The sequence below is a fragment of the Eleutherodactylus coqui genome, chromosome 6 (genome assembly GCF_035609145.1).
Source record: "Eleutherodactylus coqui strain aEleCoq1 chromosome 6, aEleCoq1.hap1, whole genome shotgun sequence".
Lineage (NCBI taxonomy): Eukaryota > Metazoa > Chordata > Amphibia > Anura > Eleutherodactylidae > Eleutherodactylus > Eleutherodactylus coqui.
Genome location: NC_089842.1, coordinates 193,689,547 through 193,711,015, shown reverse-complemented (window position 1 = coordinate 193,711,015; position 21,469 = coordinate 193,689,547). Strand labels below are relative to the sequence as shown.

The 21,469-nt window shown below is 45.6% G+C and overlaps 2 protein-coding genes across 2 annotated transcripts in view; both read left to right on the top strand.

The window, feature by feature from the left end:
• Window positions 1-10,515, top strand: part of VPS39 (VPS39 subunit of HOPS complex) — a 76,320-nt gene extending 65,805 nt beyond the window's left edge. Inside the window, exons 24-25 of the mRNA XM_066608541.1 lie at window positions 2,914-3,005; window positions 9,702-10,515. Of these exons, the coding sequence (XP_066464638.1) occupies window positions 2,914-3,005; window positions 9,702-9,777 (168 nt within the window). The 3' untranslated portion in view covers window positions 9,778-10,515. The remainder of the gene's footprint in view (window positions 1-2,913; window positions 3,006-9,701) is intronic.
• Window positions 10,516-15,817: 5,302 nt separating this feature from the next.
• On the top strand, window positions 15,818-20,041 carry LOC136633080 (putative serine/threonine-protein kinase PRKY). The gene is made up of 6 exons (XM_066608540.1): window positions 15,818-16,038; window positions 16,974-17,227; window positions 17,413-17,475; window positions 17,627-18,144; window positions 18,318-18,361; window positions 18,517-20,041. The coding sequence occupies exons 2-4, from the start codon at window positions 17,154-17,156 to the stop codon at window positions 17,901-17,903; spliced, it is 414 nt and encodes a 137-aa protein (XP_066464637.1). The 5' UTR covers window positions 15,818-16,038; window positions 16,974-17,153; the 3' UTR covers window positions 17,904-18,144; window positions 18,318-18,361; window positions 18,517-20,041.
• The last annotated feature ends 1,428 nt before the right edge of the window (window positions 20,042-21,469 follow it).

The window sequence follows — 21,469 nt, the reverse complement described above, 5'->3', positions numbered from 1 at the left end:
GTTCCACTCTCTATAAAAAATCTAGAGTAACAGTAAGAGACGCAATGCGGATCCTGGGGCTAATGACTTCGTGTATTGGTGTGGTTCCCTGGGCCCAGTTCCATAGTCGCGGTCTCCAGTCACTAATCCTTCAGAATTGGGACAAGTTACAGTCCTCACTTGACCAGACAATCTCTATTTCTGCTAAAGCCAGATCTTCACTTCACTCATCGGACAACCTGTCACGGGCATCCGAATGGAACTTGGACCCTGCAATAATAATCACAACAGATGCCAGCGCCAAAGGGTGGGGGGCCCACTTTGAAGGCGGTCATATACAGGGTACTTGGGACGCTCATGAGAGATCTGGTTCATCTAACTTTAGAGAACTTAATGCGGTGTGGAAATCCCTACGTAGCCTGCAATCGCTCTTAGGGATGAAGCATGTGAGGATCTTTTCAGATAATATGACGACAGTGTCATTCATTCGCCACCAGGGTACCACCAGGAATCCTCTACTGCAGCAGTTGGCGGGAAGGATCCTTCAGTGGGCGGAACTCACAACCAGGTCACTGTCGGCCTTTCACATAAAAGGAGCCGAGAATTTAGCCGCGGACTTTCTAAGCAGGAAGAAAGTGGACCCAGGTGAATGGGAACTCCATCCCGAGGTGTTCAGCCTGCTTGTGACGAAATGGGGGGTACCAGAAATAGACCTATTTGCGTCAAGCGTAAATACAAAGTGCCGGCTTTTCTTTTCCCGAGGCGCGGAGAAACAGGCCTTGGGCACGGACGCTCTCTCTCACCCCTGTGTTTGGGACTTAGCGTATGCTTTTCCCCCTTTACCATTAATTCCACTCCTACTAAGGAAATTACTGCGGTCAAGCCTGTCATTAATTCTGGTAGCACCTTATTGGCCCAAAAGACCTTTGTTTCCCCTCCTGAGATCTCTGTCAGTAGGAGAGCCTTTCCACCAAGACCGGACCTATTGCTGCAGGGCCCTCTTCTTTACCCGGAGGTTCACAAGTTCAGGCTTACGGCCTGGATCTTGAACGTGTAAAATTCTTGGGGAAGGGTCTTTCTCCTAATGTAATTTCCACTATTAGCGAGAGCCTTAAACCCTCGACAAAAAAGATCTATTCCAAAGTCTGGAAAAAATTCTCAGAGTGGATGGGCCAGGACATCCAGCAGTTAGATCAGCCAGACATCCGTAAAATCCTAGATTTTCTCCAGGCGGGCCTGGATAAAGGGTTGAGTCCGAATACCCTCAAAGTCTAAGTTGCGGCTTTGATGGCATTCTTTGATCTCGCGCTTGCGGAGCACAATTGGATTAGGAAATTTCTTAGAGGGGCAAGTAGATTGCATCCATTTACAAGGCTTATGGCACCTCCTGGGATCTGACCATAGTCCTTCAGGCCTTCTGCGATCCCCCATTTGAACCTATTAGAGATCTATCCATCGCCTTGCTGACGTATAAGGTAGCCCTCCTTGTGGCAGTCACGTCGGCTAGACACGTGGGTGAAATCCAGGCCCTCTCACGAAGGGCCCCATATATGACTATTCACCCAGACAAAATAGTATTTTCTTTAGACCCGTCCTTTCAGCCTAAAGATTTCCACACAGGCCAGCCAATAGTTATTCCAGCTTTCTGCCAAGATTTCAGAAACGAAAAGGAGCAGAAGCTCCATAATCTAGATGTCAAAAGAGCTGTACTAGCGTACCTTGAGGCAACGGAAAGTTTCAGAAAGACTGATAAACTTTTCGTTCAATTTCAGGGGCAGGCCAAAGGAAGGGCCGCTTCTAAAGATGCGATCGCCCGGTGGCTTAGGAGAGCTGTCCAGGAGGCTTACAAGGCCAAGGGCATCCCTCCTCCAGAAGGATTGAAGGCCCACTCGACGAGAGCGGTGGCATCTTCTTGGGCAGAAAGAGCGCACGCGTCAATCGAGCAGATTTGTAACGCAGCCACGTGGACTTTTGGCCATACTTTTATTAAACACTACAGGCTGGACTTTAAATGTAGTCAGGACGCAACCTTCGGTAGGAAGGTGCTCCAAGCGGTAATCCCTCCCTAAAAAAGCCCATGCCAGTTATTTGGTATTCCTCCAGATGTATGCTGTCATGATGTCGAAGGGAAAACGGGAATTTTTCTTACCGATAATTCCTTTTCTTGAAGGCATCATGACAGCATACGGGCTCCCCCCCCCCCCCCCCCCCCCTACCAACATGGTTACCCTTGTTTTGTCTAGCACATGAGGTAATGTGTATGCTTACGTTTCTTTGTCTGAGGTGTGGGATGTCAATAAAAACACACCTTCTGGTTAAGTATTCTGTCACTGTGGTTATTTGGAACGCACTGGTGTTTGGTGGAGGGAAGGTTTCTTTTATGCTCTGCCTTTTCCTGTCTATCAGGTCAGCAGGTGAGCAACCTCCAGATGTATGCTGTCATGATGCCTTTAAGAAAGGGAATTATTGGTAAGAAAAATTCCCGTTTTTTTTTTTTTTTTTACTAGTGAGAAGTCGCTTGCTAGTTTTAGTGAGCTGAAATGAAGTGACTAGCTACTGAGTGATTGCTTGCTCAGTGCCCTGTTGTAGGTAATTTGTACACGGGATGACCATGTCTGAAAAACATTGTTTCCGAGCCGTTATTCGGTCCATTATCACCCTGTGTAAAGGTACCTTCACTCTCCTTCATAATCCTTTCTGAAGTACTTCATAAAGCGTTTATTAAAATGGTGTCTGAATATATTTATATTACATTCCGTTACATTAGTGTCAGAGTAACGATCCTAATAAAGCCAAATATATTATACAGATTTCTTTTTTTTTTTTTTTACAATAACTGAATAAAGAACTTTGGTTACATCATAGGCTCATTACAATCATGTTAGTAATGCTTGAGTACAGATTTCTTATATTTTAACACATTTGTTCATGCAGGTACAGGAGGAGAGGATTTCCCATCAGCAGGTGAAATGTGTTATTACAGAAGAAAAGATTTGCAGTGTTTGCAAGAAAAAGATTGGAAACAGGTAAAGGAATGGAGAGGTACATAAAAGGGTGCCCATAGACACTACAGTTGATGTACTGAAACCTCTCTAAGGTTGATCACATGTAACCATTTGAGGATCACTGTTGTTGCTAGGTGGCATCTGGATCTGCCAGTTGAAACAAGAAGTCTTGACTGTTGTCCGGCAATTAGCAGTGATTTTGCATGCGTTTACAGCGGATCAGCTGCAGCATGTCCAATCACCCTTAAAGGGGTTGCAAGTGTTACTACTCTATGGTGTAAAATATCAAAGCAGCTGCTACTCACCGCACCCCTTTGCCTGCAGCCAGCGGCTCTGGGTCTCCCCTGTGGTGTTTTGTTTACAGGCTGTAGTCAGCCTGCAACTTCCCGTAAACCTGCTGCAGCCTGTAAAGATGACATCGGCTAGGAGACTCTGAGTCGCCAGCAGGGTACAGGTGGGAAGAGCCGAGCATGCTTTATTCTACACTATGAGGAACCCATTAAGATTAGTGTTACTCGTCATGATCGGCTGGGCGATTAAAATAGGGCTGATTTTGTCTAAATTGGATTGGATCATCCCAATTCTATTTTTGGTTTTTGCCGGAAAATCGTTTTTCTGTGGAATAGGTGTACACTGGATTACCGAATCCCTATTTCCCCTCAGTGGAGCATATCTGGAGAAACGGGAAATTGCGTTTTAATATGACCTGGTTTATCACAATGAACACACAAGCCTTTTCCATTAACCTCATAAACAGTTATTCCCCCCCCCCCCCCCCTTTCCATCGTTGTTGGTTGTAAACCTTTTCTTGTCCCTGGGTCATTACCTCTGCTAAGCTAATGTTAAGGATCTTAGATTTCTGGGACTACTTTTTATTTTCTTCATTATGCTGCTCTATAGCTCATAATATGGGAAGTATAGCTTCTAAAGTCAGAGTACCTGCCTCTGGTCGTGTCTTATATAATTCATCCTTTTAGGTTAGTTTAATCCATTCAAGAAAGTGGCTCTACAAACCCTCTTGTCCCTATCATCTGTCTGAATAAACCCCTGGTTCAAGTGTTGACTGATAATACTGTCATGGTAGACCTGCACTGACTCATCTGGACCTTGTTTTCGTTCCTTGTTAGCCAGAGAGCTTGCTACTAAGTTCTGACAATTCGCCTTCCATTGTTTTGTCCACTGTCCTCCTGAAGCCCGTGTCTTACGAGCCTCACCTTCTGCTTGCATGTTCATGTTGTCACCTGCATTATCTTGGATAGTTGTATTTCTAACTCCCCACTGTACAATTATACCCTCTTAGTGACATCTTCTAAATCTAACCAGGTCACCCATAAACTTGTTGAAGTCTTCTTTTATAGCATAGAAAAGCCATAGGCTGATCTCGGACATCTGCACATCTTTGTCATGAGATTTATACCAAGTGGTCATGTCAAGTCTGTTTGTCTGCTTGTGGTGTAGCTCTGTGCTGACTAAGGACAGGGTAGAAACTAGTATTATAAGTACCTGCAACGGACTATACAGAAGGTGAAGAAGGAGCTTAAGCATCTGCCCCCACCCTCTGTATAGTCTCCTGACACTTCCTTATACCTGGACTATTGTCTTTATATATGTCACACTGTCGGTCCACTAGACACTGTGGCCCTATCTGCACTTCCAGTAATCATGCGGTGGTCTCAAATTGGGTAGAGAAGTAGAAACCCCAGAGTCCACCCTCAGCTATCTCCATCTCACCCTCAAAATACATCTCCATTTGTCTGGTGTATTCTCATCTATGTCCGGGAGTTTCCAATTGTCTGTTTTCACTAGTGTCCAATAAAGCATCAAACAGATATTTGTTAGCAACTTTTGGGAACTTTAGAATTCCAAGATCACTCATAACGATTTTACACCAGCAGTCTTAAAGTAGAATTTTTCTCATCTGTATCATTGGGAAGACACAGCTTTGACCTTGGGTATATAGCAACTGCTGATTGGAGGCGGACACAAAGCAGAAAACGAGTTAGCACCTACTGCTTGTTTTATACCCTCTGCAGGTACTTGGCTAATCAGTTTTTAGCTTAGTGTCTGTAGGAGTAGGCTGGTCTCACCCATAAGGGCTAATTTTTCCTTCTCCGGATAAACTGGGGCTGACGGGCGGGCAGAACTGTCCCTGTTAACTGAGGAGGGCGAACAGAATGGGACCAACCTTCTGTTGTCTGCCCAGTCCCCTCAGAAGAAAAGAAGGCACATCCAGGAATAATCCTACAAGTGACCCGCCAGCCATAGAGCCTTTGTTTTTTTTCTTCCCTGGTGGTCCTTATTCCCTCCTCGTGCAAGGGCAGGCGATTGTGGCGGAGAGCTCTGCTGAAGCTGGGGAGCCATCTTACCTTGGCAGAAAGAAGATAAGTGAGTAAAAAGGAGCAGGTAAGAAAATTGCTTCCGTTGCTGCCCTGCCCCCTGTATAGGGTCCCCTCCTGTGTCAGGCGCATGCGGGAGGGTATTGGCTGCCATGCAGTGTGTTGCACCATACGGCTTGTCTTATGCCTACGCTGGCTGTTTTGGGGCCATGTTGGAGCTTGCTGCTGGGATCTGTTGTTCTACATGTTGTTTCTTAGCAGCTCAGCTTCACAGGTGTGGTTGATTGTGCTGGCCGGGTGTGGTGCTTCAATCAGCCAATTCCCAAAGTCTGTGTGTGTGTGTGTATTTACTCCTCATCAGTGTTCGCTGGTTTTCATCTTGAGCGGTTCTGTGTTTCTGCACGTGAATTTCTGCGCAGGTTCTGTTCTGTGTGAACTGTGTCATACTTCTGTATGTCTGTTCTGCTGTGAACAGTATCCTTCTCCTGCGTGTCTGATGTATCCAGGAGAAACTTATTACCGCCGCCGTGTGGCATGCCTGCGAGCCACCATGCTGTTTTAATGTGGACGCGCGGTGTGTCTTTAAGGTATAACCGGCGGCTGTGTGGCTTTAAGGGCTCCTATCCGCTAGCGTTTTTTTAATGCTGCAATATCGCTGCATTTTTTAAAATGCAAATATCAATGGGACTTTCTGAAGTTAAAATTGCATCGCACAAAAATCGCAAGTTTGTACTGCGGCTCTGCTATAAGGTGTAGCCAGCTGCAGAGTGTCTGTAAGGTGTATCCGGACGCAACGCGGCTTTAGCCACTGCATAGCGTTTTCTGTTTCGACATGCTTGTTCTGCATGGTCACATGGTTTGGTTTGTGCTGCCATGGGCACAGATGTATTGGCCGCCACACGTGTTGTGGTCATTTGCCATAGGCTGCCTGCAGAACCGCTTGACCCAGCTGCTGCGTCGAGGCAACAGGTGTTTTTTTTTGTCTGCGGGGTGCCCTGTATGATAAGGGCTGTGGCTGCAAGATGGGAGGCCTGCAGTCCCCTCCTTGTACAGCTCATGCTCCCCCAAGTGGCTATTTGCCCCATTCCTAGGCGCCATGGCTCCACCTCCTCCTGCAGGTCAACAGAGCAGTATTACACTCCATTCTACCCCTACATAGGAGGGCGAACGGCCAGACATTGCTGCCAGGCAACCTCAGTGTCATTCTGGGCCTACTGAGACCTGCGGTACCTCCAATACTGGAAAGAGCACTTGCACAGGGATTATCTGGTATTATGTGCGGTACGAGATTTACACCCATCTAGAGGTTCACGTCTTATGAACAACTGTGTTCGAACTAATTGCTAGCATGGCTCCGGTCTTGCTGAGACCTGTGGTACCTTCCATTTGGAAACAGGACTTGCACAGGGAGTATCTGGACTCCTCATGTCTGCTCTGCACCTGGTTGAGCCTTGCCTATCGGTAGCTCCCCTGTTGCCCCTCCTGCAGTTCCCTGCAGCCAGCCGTATCGCAGTGTTCGGTTCCAGGATGATGTGTGGACAGGGGCCGGCCAGAGCCACATACTATGTGCGCTCTTGCTACAGTACGAGATTACACCCAGCTAGAGATTGCTCGTCTTACGAACGACAGCGTTCAAACTAATTGCCAGCATGGCTTAGGCCCTTGCTGAGACCTGTGGTACCCTCCATGTAGGAGTAATCGCACAGGGAGTCTCCGGATTTATCGCTCCTGTCTGTTACAGACCGGGTTGAGCCTTGCCTAATGGCTAGCTCACTGAGGGGTGCCATCTGCGGTTCTTGACAGGCTGTCTTGGCGCAGTGTCCGTGTCCAAGACGACAGGCAAGAGACGTGTGCCATGTGCGCTCTTGATGCAATACAAGATTGCATCCAGCCATGTTCAGACTGGTTATCAGCAGTATTCTGGGCTTGCTGACATCTGTAGTTTCTTCCATATGGAAGGAGTACTGTGCACAGAAGGTCCACGGACACATTGCTCCTTTTCTCCGCTCTGGAACGGAGGAACCTTACCTGACCGCTAGCTTCACTGTGGTGGCCCGTCTGCAATGTCTTTGAGGCCAGCTTTAGCACTTTCTCCACTTATAGGATTGGATGCGGGCTGGGGCTGTCCAGAGCCGCATGCTATGTGCGCTCGCGCCACTATATGGGATGGGCATCCAGTCAGTCAGAATATCTTGTCTTGTTCTATCTAAGTATAGTGGTAGGCTGTGGGGGTTCGCCCTCTGACAGGGGTCCAGGGGACGGTAGATCCATCTACTACAGTAGCTCCTCTCTGGTCAGCTCTGACATCCTGAACCACTATGGGTCCGATCCTTCTGCAGGCGGCTTCGGAACCAAAACCAACATCTGTTTCTTTCTGGGAGGAATGTGCTGCTAGCTCGGTCAGCCGTGTCCATACGGATGTGGGTCACTCATGTCGTCAGTGATGCATGAGTGGTCCTGTTTAGGCGGAGTCCGCTGCTGACCCTTAATTTTGGCGGTAGAACGGGCCTCGTATTCTTCCCTATAGGGATGTCTGGGCTGCTGCCTTCAGGAGTACTCTGTATTCAGAGCGGTCTACGACTTCGCTTTTACAGCATTTCTCCACCTAGCCTTCCTACGCAGGGAAGAGCGCCGTCTGGGAGACAAAGCATTTAATCAGACGGAGTTAGGAGCGCTCTGCGATCTTCCTGCGCTATTTCTTTGTGCAGAATTTGCTTGCAGACTGTGAAAGGGTATACACTATTACTGATTTCAATTCTTAGCGCTCGCCCTTCTGACTCCAGAGGGTTCCACAACGGGACCAGCGAGACTCATGTCTAGGGGTAATTTGACATTTATGCCATGATTTTATGGTGCCTGGTGGGAGTCATGCGGTGGCAGTAACATCTTGGTAGAGAGCCACCCTGGCTTGACAACTCGGATGCCTTTTTTTCTGGGCCTAGACTACTTCAGGGGCTTTGTGGGCTTCATGCAAAAAGGTGGAGGCCATTGTCATAGTCTCAGAAGACTGATACTAATGGTATTTTTGAGCCATGTGCCTCCATCTCCCGTTCTCTCTGTTGCGGTAGCTCCCATGCATTCTGCTTGAGATGCTTCCTACTCGGCCTTCAACAGTGGTGCTGTCATTACGAGAACCTGTCTAGCCGGGTGTTTACAGTCTGGGCTCTGGCGACCCTGATGTTCAACTAGGTCTCCTACTGGAGGGCCTCTAGCGCTTTTAATTTTCTTTTCCCCTTTTCTCAGGATGCTGACATCACATCCAGCTTGCCCAGTCTACTCGTCTCTCTTCTAAGCGGGAGGCTCTATCAGGTGGAAATTCTTGTTGCATATTACCTCACTGCATGTGCTATCTTGGCCCGCATTGATGAAGTTTGGTCCCATGGGACTAGCTGCTTACAAGTGGGCTCGATCATTTTTTGCAAATTTACCCCTCTCTAGTGACCTTCAGTCGCCTTGGCTCTCTGCTGCTGCTCCCGAGAACACTAGTGGATCCTTGGGTTCCCAAAGTGGGTTCCTCACACTGGCGCTGCTTCGCGGCAGTGCAGGGTTACCATGCCAGAGACCTCATATGTTTAGGCTGTGTTATGGCACATATTTCTCAAACAACGGGTGCCTCTTTGGAAGCTCCTCGGCTGGAGCCTTCTTTCCTGTTGGAGGATGGGTCCATTTTCTCGAACCTTTTATGCTCCATCTCTGAGCATGCTGGCACCCATTAATGAAGGTCGCGGTTAAAGAGCTGATTACACTTTTTTAAACGTGCGGCTTCTTATATTTTCCCACCCCTTGGGTACTGCTTTGGAATGCCCCAAGGTCAAAGCGGTGTCCCCCAATGATACAGACGAGAAAACTAGATTTTGTAAGGAACTTACCATAAAATCTCTTTCTCGTCATGTTCATTCGGGGACACAGCACCCATCCGATAGGGGTTCTTTTGTTTTTTCTGTGGTTGCACTGCGCCCTCCTAAGCTAATTTTAGCGCTACCATTTCGTAACAAGCGCACATGGGGCGCTCCTACTGCTTTTGTAGAAAACTGATTAGCTGAGTATTTGCCAGGGATATATAGCAAGCGGGAGAAGTCCAACTCATTTGTCTGGTTAGTGTCCACCTCCAGTCAGCAGGTGCTATATACCCAAGGTCAAAGCTGTGTTCCCCAATGAACATGACGAGAAAAAGCTTTCACGGCAAGTTCCTTAAAAAATCTGTTTTTTCAGAAATAGTCTTAATCAGAATGACGCACAGTTACCAAATACAAGTAGTGATAGAATTAGAAAGTAAATGTTAAAAAAAAAAACCACACATTTTAATACCAGTAATTCACCGGAATACTGTTGTTTTATCACAATTTGCGTATGACTTCTCCCTTCTTTTCTCTGTTCTCAGTGCATTTGCTCGCTATCCAAACGGTGTAGTTGTACATTACTTCTGCGCGAAGGATGTCAGTTCTGTGGACTCCTGAAGATCGCTCTGAGCTATACCAATAAAAGTCTAATACACCAGGACTGCAGTGGCTCCATGAAGACTGTCACATGAAAGTCTACCCTTGCACTGGCAGTTAGACCTGTATATTGCATCTTTTGTACTTCAGACGCTGACTGTTCGAGACTTCTCAATTTTCTAATAGAGACTCTGCCATAGCTATGTAGATTCTGATAAGTCCTTCTGTAAGTCTTATATGGTCTACAAGTCTAATATTGTTGACAGATTTTGCACCTTTATGTAAGTAAAAATAGTTGTAGCTGGGTTCAATAAGGCTTTATACATAAAGCTGTAAAGGTTTGTTAATATATGTACATAAAAATTTATAGCAAGGTTGGCTATGTCATTATCGTACAGAACTTGTATGAAATTCTGTTCATTCTACTGTAACAGATTTTAAAAAGCTTGTCCCACTTCTAGCTGTTTTGCTGCAGGAAGCAGATAGCTCCGTACATTGCGCAGTGGCCTAGGTTGGTATGCAGCCTGAGTCCTAAGTGAATGGGACTCAACTTGCAGTACCATCCCTGGCCACTACACAACGTACATAGCTGTTTGCTTCCTGCAGCAAAACAGCTAGACGTGGGATAACCCCTTTAAGTGATAAAATGAATGCAGAGATACAGAAAGCGAGCTTGCAGTATGTGAACACTATGACAATGATTCCTAGAGTTGTTTACTGAAATAATAAAGTGAATCCTTTACAATACAATGAGCATAATATTTTTGTCTTATCCTTTTATTGTTGTCTTAAAGGAATATTCCCATCTCTGCTTCTCATAGCTGAGATGTGAAACCATTGCTGTGGCTACTGGCCACCCGTCCGGAGCCTACAAACAGAGCCAAGCGATTAGTTAGCATTGTGCTACACTGTTTCCCTAACTCCTATTCACTTTATTGAGAGATACAGAAACAGCACTGCAGTAAGCACTAGTCTTTTTTTGACAGGTGATCAGAACAGAGCTTCTGGGCTGTCCAATCTCGTCCATGAAAGACTGATGGGAATATCCCTTTAAGGCAATAGTCCTATGTCTAACTGTTTTTGCTGCAGGAACCCTCTCCATACATTATGCAGTGGTCCAGGTTGGTACTCTGTGGACTTGGTGATATGGAAGAGCGGAGGCAACCTCTCTGCATACAGCGCGGGCGCCAGCTGTTTACTACAGCTGACACCCGCGGGCTATAGCCACGATCGGCTGTTCGGCCTATCGCGGCTTTTAACCCTTTAAATGCCGCTGTCAATTTTGACAGCGGCATTTAAATCTCCTGATGTTCGGGGGTCCTGTACCCGCAGTGAGGTTGGGGGAGCCATTCAGGCGTCATGGCTGCTGGGGGCCTTCTGAAAGGCCCCAGGGCTGCCTTGAGAGACTGCCTATCAAGCCATCCCCGTGGGGTGGCTTTATAGGCTGCCTGTCAGAATGCAGTGTGACGTGATGCTATAGCATTACGTCATACTGCAGGAGCAATCAAAGCATCGCATATTGTAGTCCCCCAGGGGGGCTTAAAGGTAAAGTCAAAAAAAGAGCAATAAAGTTTTTGAATTGTACAAATAAAAAGTTAGTTTAAATCACCCTCCTTTTGCCATATCCGTAATTAAAAAATCTAAATCATAAACTAAAAATACATATTTGGAAATAATACCACATCTGTTCTCCCTATATAAACACATATTTGATAAAAGTCATCTCCCAGAATCGATGCTAGAGGCCAACATAGTTCTTATCCTAAAACCGGACAAAAACCCAGAGGAATGCGGCTCGTATAGGCCTATTTCCTTATTAAATGCTGACTACAAAATCCTTACTAAAATACTGGCTTCCCGTCTAAACCAAATCATAGAGGAAATCATACACCCCGACCAATCAGGCTTTATTCCTGGAAAATCAACATCGGACAATATCAGAAGAACACAGGTGGGGTGGAGGTGGAGGTCAGACTGGGCCCTGGCCTCATTAGATGCAGCTAAGGCATTCGACTCAGTCGAGTGGCTATATCTGATAGAAGTTCTACGGAAATTTGGGTTTGGAGACACATTTATAAAATGGATCTCTATTCTGTATAAAGCACCGACCGCTAGGGTAACGGTAAATGGTCTGGCCTCCGCCTCCTTTCAACTTCACAGGGGGACCCGACAGGGATGCCCACTTTCCCCCCTTCTATTTGCAATTGCAATTGAACCCCTAGCCCTGAGAATCCGACAGCACACCTCATATAAAGGCGTCCAGATAGAGCCCAGAGAGGACAGAATAGGCCTATACGCAGACGACATAATATTATATATGTCAGACCCTAGAAATACCCTACCGCTAGCCATTTCTCTAATAGATAAATTTGGAAATTTCTCAGGCCTATGCATCAATTGGCAAAAGTCCGCTTTTATGCCTCTAAGACCAGAGGGATGGCAGATGGGGGACGTATTCTGTAAGCTACAAATCACCCCCGGATTCAAATATCTTGGAATACACATCACCAGGGACCATACCCAGAGCCTCGAGTTAAACATTACTCCCCTACTGACAACCCTACAGCAAAAATTAAAAGGCTGGAGCTCCCTACCACTATCTGTAGCGGGCAGGATAAACCTCATAAAAATGATAATACTCCCCAAATATTTATACTGCCTAGAACACGCAGAAATAACTATACCACAGAAATTCTTCAAAAAAACTAACTCCTTAATAACATCATTCATATGGGGAAATTCTAGAGCCAATCTGCGCTTAGATACCCTACAGCGTCCTAAGGAGATGGCGGGAATGGCGCTACCAGATTTTAAACTATATTACTTGGCGGGACAGGTTAGGTATCTCCGCCATTGGTTATCGGGCGCGCTCTCCCTAACTCCGAGCACCACCTGATGTATTTCCTCATGGAAACATCGCTCTGGATCCTCCTGGAAAAACCAGGATTAATGACTAAACAAATGCTACCCATCCACAGACTCGCAGTAAATGTGTGGCAGACATGCAAATCACTAACTGGACAGGAGAACTGCCCTCTGGAGACTCCCCTATGGGACAACAGAGCATTACCACATTTGATGAACCTACCGGACAAGCAATTCTGGATATATTTGGTATCGCCGCGTCCGTAAAAGACTGATCTATCAAAGTAGTGCATTATTTACCCCGCACGAACGTCGTCTGAAAAAAAAATAAAGAACGCCAGAAATGCACTTTTTCAGTCACCCTGTCTCCCAGAAAAAACGCAATAAAAAGCGATCAAAAAAGCATACGTATTCCGAATCAGTACTAAGGAAAAAGTACTGGACATCCCGCAAAAAAATAAGCCGTCGATGAAAAAATAAAGTTATTGTGCGCACAAGATGACGGCAGAAAATAATTGAAAAAAATTAAATGTCTTTGAAAAAAAAGGGTAGTATAGTAAAAAAAAACTATACAAGTTTGGTATTGTAGCAATCATATCAACCCATAGAATAAAGTAATCATGTCGCTTTTGTTGCAGTTTGTGCACTGTTTCATTTTACTCCACTTTCAAGTTTTTCAGTACATTATATGGTACTTTGAATAGCACCATTGAAAAATACAACTCGTCCCGCAAAAAACAAGCCTTCATACAGTGAAGTCAATGGATAAAGGAGTTATGATTTTAATTTTTTTTTTTTTTTAAAGGGGGGAGGAAAAAAACGAAAATGGGGGAAAAAAAACCACCACGTCATTAAGGGGTTGATGAATGCTCATCTGTCTTTTGTGTTGAGCGCGCACATTGCATCCTGACTCTTCTGTAATAGCACATTTCATCTGCTGATGGCGCAGAAGGGCCCCGGCTGCCATGACACCAACACGGCAACCCACAGTCGGGGTATTTGAATGCCGCTGTCAGAATGGACGGCAACATTTGAAGGGTTAACAGCTCCGATGAGCCGCACGGCTTATCAGAGTTGTTGAGGGTGCCGGCTGTAAGAAACCGGCAGCGGCCATTTATGAAGTGAGATTGCCCCACGATAATATATATATACCCCAAAGCTGCAGGACATAACTGTACATCCTGTAGCGTTAAAGGTTGTAGGACAACTTGTGAGGATTTTCCCAGACTACTCCGTGGAAGTGCAAAGGAAGCATCAAAATTTATGGAAGCAAAATGCCTCCTGTGTTGTAAACGGCTTGTCTACACAATGTTGTACCCAGCTAAGGTGAAAGATATCAAGGACAATTGTATCCACTCTTTCGGCGAGCCAAAGGATGTTATCGCCTGGCTGGAGCATCATTAGATCCTGTGTGCCCTGAATCTGCTGTGTGGGGCTGACCGGCCTAATGTCATTTATACTATTCTCTGCCGACTCCTGTGGATGGGCGGCCGCCGCTGACTATAGACTCTTTACATATTTTGTCTGTATCGGCCTGCACATTCCCAGTTTGTGCTCGCTGTAATGTTATGCCCACCCTAATCTTTTCTTCAGGTCTCTGCCGGGGGTCCCAGGTTTACACTTACGTGTATTGTTCCCTCTCCCTCTTGGAGGGAACCCTCGCCATGATTGCACAGGCCTCATTTCATGATCTTACTATGTTTGTTACAGGGTTTTGCTTCTTTATGATAGTTTGTTACTGTGAATTACTGCACCTTATTCTTTACAAAGAAGTACTCTGTTTTTCCCTTTCTGGGTCAGGATAGGTCATCAATAATTGATTGGCTGGGAGCAACGTTCGAGACCCCGACCGATCAGCTGAGTGTGTGCCCGCTGACAGCGCCACAAATATACAAAGCTCAGAGCACAAGCAGCGACGGTCTCTGCTCCGACCTCGGTGAAGTGGCCAGCGCTTGTTACTGCAGACATGACTCACGTTGATTTCAATGAGAGCTGCACTTGCAGTTACAAACTCCGGCCACTTCACAGTAGTCTGAGCAGAGACTTCTGCTCCGACCCCTGTGTAATTGTGGCACTGTCAGCCGGTGCTCAATCAGTTGATCGGTTGTGGTCCCAAGCTTCGAACCCCAGCCAATCAACTATTGATGGCCTATCTTGAGGGTAGCTCATCATTTAGTATTCTCCCTGGGAAAACCTCTTTTAAGCTTTAAATTAAACTCTTGGAATGTCAGAGGCCTTAAAGGGGTATTCTGTGCAAAATACTATTCATGACCTATCCTCAGCCCAGAACCCCGACCGATCAGCTGATTATGCCCGCCCCACTGACAGTGCCACAGTTACACAGGGGTCGGAGCAGAAGTCTAATTAGTGGGCAATCCAGGGGTGATCTCTGTCTAAAGGCTCTGCACTCTCTAGCGGTGACGTCAACACTCATGCACTCATTTATACAATTGTCGTCCCGTCTAAATGGGATATTGCTTATCTTGTTCACTCATCTTGGTGACCTTATCAGGGGGTATCAGCTACTTGCTTTTGATTAGCAGTTGGGTGGAGCTTTTTTTGTGGTTCCCCAGTTGGGAACCGCTGGTCTCATTTTTGCTTTATATTAAACCTAAAATAGGGCTTCTGTATCACCGAGGAATAAGTATATGTCTTTAATGTACTTCAATGATTTTCTGATATTGTGGAAATACATTGTTTTTTCTCTTCTGATTGCTGTTCTTTGAATCTGCGTGTTATCGGGTTTTTTAATTTTTTTAATTTATTTTTTCTACTGTGTAATTTGACCAATAACGATGCTTTAAAAAAAGGAATAGCTATGAGAGAAGAATCGCACATGTAAATAATGGATTGTATTTCTATGTGTATCGCAATGCACAAAACTTGTGCGAGAATATCATCTGTGTAAAACCCCCGCAGTTTCTGATGAACCATGGGCACCTCTGCCAACCTAGACAGCAAGTGCCAACCCTGCCCCATCAACTAATAGTGTGGCACTAGAAGAACCAGCCATGAATTTCTCCATGTCTGGGTACTGGGTCATCACTCATGGTGCCCACATCACTGTGTATATGGTATGGCAGAGCAGGGGACTGCCAGCAGCAGCTTCTATGACCTTTGACCTCCACTCGGCCAACTGCCATTTACTTTCAACTGTCAGTGACAGCGATTGGATCGACGGCTACTGGATTGTGAATAATGGCATCCACTGGACATAGAGGAGATAGAGAGAAGAGGAAGAGAGAGGCGGAGAACGTGAGCAGACTCCCGGAGAGAAAGTAGAGGAGGAGTGGAGAGAATGCCATAATACAGGATGAGGAGCCAACACCGGGCACCAGCCAGGACGCCGGACCATCAGACTCTGGATTTTACATCAATCGCTTCACCAGCCTTCAGATCTTGGGTAGAGGAAGCAAGGTAAGTTCAATAACTTCTCATTTTCTGGTAAAGGCAGGTTGACCCTAATTATATTTCCATTTGCTGTGTAACTGAATGCAAACTGTTGTCTTCTGTTATCAGCCATTTAATCCACATTAGAGGCTTAGGATACATTCACATTGCAAATTTTGAATCAAATCCACACCAAAAAAGAAAAATCTAAATCCTCACCAATTCCGCTACATGTGAACATATCCTTAAGGTACTTTTAAGCACCACTTACTTTGCATTCAGACAGCAAATAGCACGGCTCGCCGGCAGTTACTTTATATGATTGCCATATATCCGTGTATATAAGAATGCATGTCTATATGTTGTCTTTAGGCCCGGTATGACAGTATTACAGTGTATGTAGTAGTATGTATTCACCTGTGTAGCATTTTGACTCTGTATGGTGGTTTTTGGCCAGTTTAATACAATTTTTGTAAGATCTACTTTTCCCATCTTTGTCCGTTCTTACTTGACTTAAAGAAAAAAAAAAGTATTCAAAAGTGGATACAGTATGATAGTCTTTGGGTGTAATAATGGTTTTATTTGAAAAATGTGTTGTATTATTTGTGCAATGGATAGTGCTGCTTTTTATGCGTAGTATGATGGTATAAGTTAATGTAATATGGCAGTTTTATATGGAAACATTTTGGCGTTGTTATTTGAACAGCATGAGAAATACAGATAAGGTATAGAGATGCCTAGTAAAGCGTATTCTTGTTTCTTGGATACAACGCTCCATCTCTTAATTTGCCGGCACACGGGGCCCCGCCACATATTAACATGTAACCTGCAGATGTTGGTGCAGATCTGCTATGTGTGGACCGAGCCGTAGGCAGCAGAATAGCCTAAACCCCTACTGATAAATGTATAGGATCTTCCCCTCTGGCCGCTGTTAGTCATCATTTCCTTCTTGTTTTCTTGAGGTGGTCCTGGCATCATTCCCCGGAAGAAATACCTTCATGGCCATCAAGGTTGTCGACAGAAGAAGGAGCAACCCAATTGCACTAATGAGAGAGCGACGGATTCTCCTGAAGGCCCAAGACTGCCCCTTCATATGCCATCTGTATGCCGCCTAGCAGTCTGCAGACCAAGCCTACTTCGTCATGGAGTATCTGTCCGGAGGGAGCCTGGCAACCCTGATCAGGATGTGCGGCCGCTTGGACATCAGCAGTGTGAGGTGAGTAAATGACTGATCAGGAGACGGAAAATACTGAGGGTGACATGACGGGAGATATAGAAGAATGGAGGGCGTACAGGCTGCCATAAACAGCAGCTCTTCTCTTCTAGGGAGTGACAAACACGTTGGTGACATGTCAGGGAACTGATTTCATGTAATTGATACTACACTCTTCTCTCCGTCAGATTATACACAGCGGAGATTGTATGCGGCCTCCAGTTCTTGCACCGACGCACCATCGTCCACCGGTAAGCAGAACTTTCCCACATTTCTCTGCTCCCTTATAATAGTGCCCCAGCTTTCCCAGAGTCCTGCATTAGGCCCGGTTTTGCTGCACTACATCCCGAAGTCTCCTGCATCTGCACTGATTTGCATTTCTCTTTTCTTTTTTCATTGCAGAGATATAAAGCCAGAAAACATCATGCTGGACAGCGCTGGGCACATCCGCCTGATCGACCTGGGGCTGGCCCGAGACTGCGTCACCCCGTCCAATAAGATAATAGGAAGGACGGGCACACTTCAGTATAGGGCCCCAGAGGTGGTTCTCGGGAAGACATACGACGCAGCAGTCGACTGGTGGAGCCTGGGCATTGTCTTATCCTGGATGGCGGCAGGACAGTCCCCTTTCTACTATGGAAAGGGGCCAAATTTCCATCTTGGCTTGATGCAGGCTTAAAAGATCTTCTGGAGAGACTGCTGTGCAACAATCCTGAGAAGAGGCTGGGTGTGCATGAGGACATTAGAGATCACCTGTTCTTTAACACCATGAATTGGAAGAACTTGGAGCTGAAGAGAGAACAGCCACCATTCAAGCCATTCAGCAGAGTTCTGGAGAATGAAAACCTGCAGTGGCCGGAGGATGGCACACCCCTTCGCCCCGTGACTGGATTCTCGTTCACTTCACCAAGCTGGACCCGGTAAGATCTTTCTTCTTCAGGGATGATGTTCTTCAGTCTGATATCGGGGTTCATCATTATTGTTCCTCTGGTGTCAGACAGAACATGAGGTCATATATCAATCCTGCTTAATGTCACCATGTCAGGTCTGCAGTCTTCTCCCTCTTACTTACTATGTCTCTGCTTCTTCTTAGGATGACGAGAAGAATCCAATTGTGAAGGAAGCCACAACCATCTGGTCAGTGTACTCTATACACACCTACACATACATATCTGTACACCTATACATACTTAAACACACAGGACACCTACCATTATATCCATACATTGTAACAAAACTTCACATACCTTAGAAAGTTTAATACAAAACATTTCCTCTCTTATGTCTTGTAGGCTCAGCCCGTGCCAACTGTCTCCTGAACCCACGGCTCTGCTGCTGTAGAAGACCTTAGCTTGCCTAAATCATCCTCTCTCCATTAACTGCTGCATATTTCCACCAAGCTACCCTCAACCTTGGCATCATCTATAATCGGCTGGCATCGGACATCATCCTCTCCTGAAGACCGTCTTCACCCCCAGGAGCGGCCTGTGCTTGATTTGGTAACTGGCGAGTTCAGGAAAAATAGCCCGAGTGACTATTATCCCTGAACTCCTGGTTACTAGTAAGACCTCAGCACAGGCCGGGTAAGTAGTACACCCCATACATGAAGATTAGACACAAGTATAGGCACATACATAGACACACGCATACATACACTGATAGGTGTAGATTTCGGCTTTGATCCTGGGACTTGTTCTGATCGCCATATTTGGGGTCAGGAAGGAATTTTTCCAACTTGAGGACAATTGGCTCATACCTCAAGGAGGTTTTTGCCTTCCTCTGGATCATCTCACAGCCTTAAATAGGGTTAGGTTTTATTTATAGGGAAGTAGCCACATAAACAACACAATATAAACCTGTACAAAAATATTTTTAGCTTTGTAGACTTTCTAGCTGACATCACATATACCAGGGAGGTGAGCGGCTGCCGTTTGATCCTGAGATTTATTCTGGTCGCCATATTTGGGGTCAGGAAGGAATTTTTCCCCCTTAAAACAGGATAATTGGCTCTTTCCTCAAGGGGGTTTTCGCCTTCCTCTGGATCAACACAGTCTATAAATAGGTTTAGCTTGATACACTTTATATTTCACACAAACAGTAAATGGTAATAACAGATTATATATTCAGATTTAGGAATAGAAAACATTATACTTTATAAAGTCAGGTTGAATATCGGTGTTGATCCTGGGACTTGCTCTGATTGCCTTATCTGGCATCAGGAAGGATTCCCCCCCCCCTTGGGTACGTTGACACGTAGCGGAAATGATGTGGTTTTTACACAGTGGAAAATTTCCAGCATTTCCACATCAAAATTTGCATAGTTGGTGGGAATTTAACTTTCAGCTCCAAATCCACAGCTGATTTCAGTCTGCAACGCCGACCCTCTCACCTCGGGATACTGAGCCATCACTGCAGAGCACATCCTTCACCCAGCCACCGCTACTGAGCCCGTGGCTGCCGCTGCCGCTGGTCAGGTGATGCACCCACTTCCACATCACTTGACCAGTGACAGCGGCACTCAGTAGCCGTTTCCAGGTAAGGAACGTGCGCTGCGCTGAGTGCTCAGTATTTGGAGGTGAGAGGGTCGGCGCTGCAGACTGAATTAATGGTGCAGATTCTGATGTGGTTTTCTGATGCGGAAATGTTGCACATTTTTTATGAATCTGCCGTATTTCTGCTACATGTGAACGTACCTTTGAGGACAATTGGCTCGTACCTCAAGGGTTTTTTTCTTTCTCTCGATCAACTCAGCCTTAAAATTTCCCAACACTAAATGTATAGTTGCCTATAACTACAAATAAAAAGTTCTTTCTCTTATATCTTTGTGCCCATGTCTTTATTTCCACTGGTTGTCTATGTAGTTTCCCTATGAATGGGTCGCACTCCCCGGTGTTTTATATTGCGATTGTCAGGTATATGTTCTTCACAAAAACAGCGCCAGTCCTCCCAATGGGTTGTGTTCAGGCAGTATTACAGCGGGTGCTGCCCGGGCACCGACTCTTTGGAAGTTGATTACTCTTTTATGGTATTTTCACACATCATACTTTTTTTCCCAGGATTTTCTATGTGTTTTGTGAAATTGCGGCCAAACTGTGACAAATATGAATGTGCTCTTTTATATAAGATGGGTTCCTTGTAGTCGTACCTGAAGACCCCTGTAGGTCAGATTTTTGTCCGTAGGGATTAGTTCACTCTACACAATGGAGTAGCAGAGCCCAACCTGCAGCATCCAGATGTTCTGACGCTACAACTCTAAGGTCTCCTTCACACCAGAGTATTTGCGCACACAATACACAGAGAATAGAACCTATTGGTTTCAGTGGTTTCATTCTCAGTACTCTTTATTGCACATGAATTTCACGCATGCGGGGAAAAAAAACATACTGTGCTCTATTTGTGCTTGAAAGTAACGGGAGAAACTCTGCGATCCTCTGCTCCGGCTCTGACTGCCGCGGCAGTGGACCCCTACATCCACAAAGTGATGCAAGGTTGCTTTCACATGAAAACGCCTCCCATCATTGGGTCTTTCACATGGATGGAGAGCAAGATATGGGGGCGGGATTCACAGCCCCATATCGCACTCGCCTGTGAGAAGTTAGCCCTAAGGGTTAAAATGGCTTATGTGAAGTTTTAAACACATAATGGATAGGATAGGGGATGAGTGACTGGTGGGGGTCCAACCGGTAGGACTCCCACTGATTACGAGAACTTGGGCCTTTTATCGCCTCCCGTCTGAAAGAAGGAGCCATCAAGCATGTGCGCTGCTGCTTTATTCATTTTTATGGAACTAGTGGAGATAGACATGCGTTGTAAATTCATGTAAGATCCCACGTTTGCCAAACCAAGGAAACCATTAGTTTTATCTGACAGTATAGTTACTGCCAGTTTTGCGTACATTCACCATGGTGTCCCTGTTGCCTATAGAACTGAATATGAATAGCAAATGTGCATGTTCTCTACTGGGACATTATTGCAATGGTATAAAAAAGCAATATATGGTACGTAATATGTTTCTGAAACAAAGGATGTTTCTTATTTTGAGTATATTTGATGATCGTCTCAGCAATTCTAGATTTTAAAGCTAGGATAAAGTGGTATTTTTCACTTTTACAAAATACAGTATAATCTCTGGTTTCAGTCAGCCATAACACAGAAACAGGACCCGGACCCTTACAGATCCAGCAAACCATTACTACGAGGGGCCACTAGTACTATGAGTGGACCCACAGTGGGAACACTAGTATT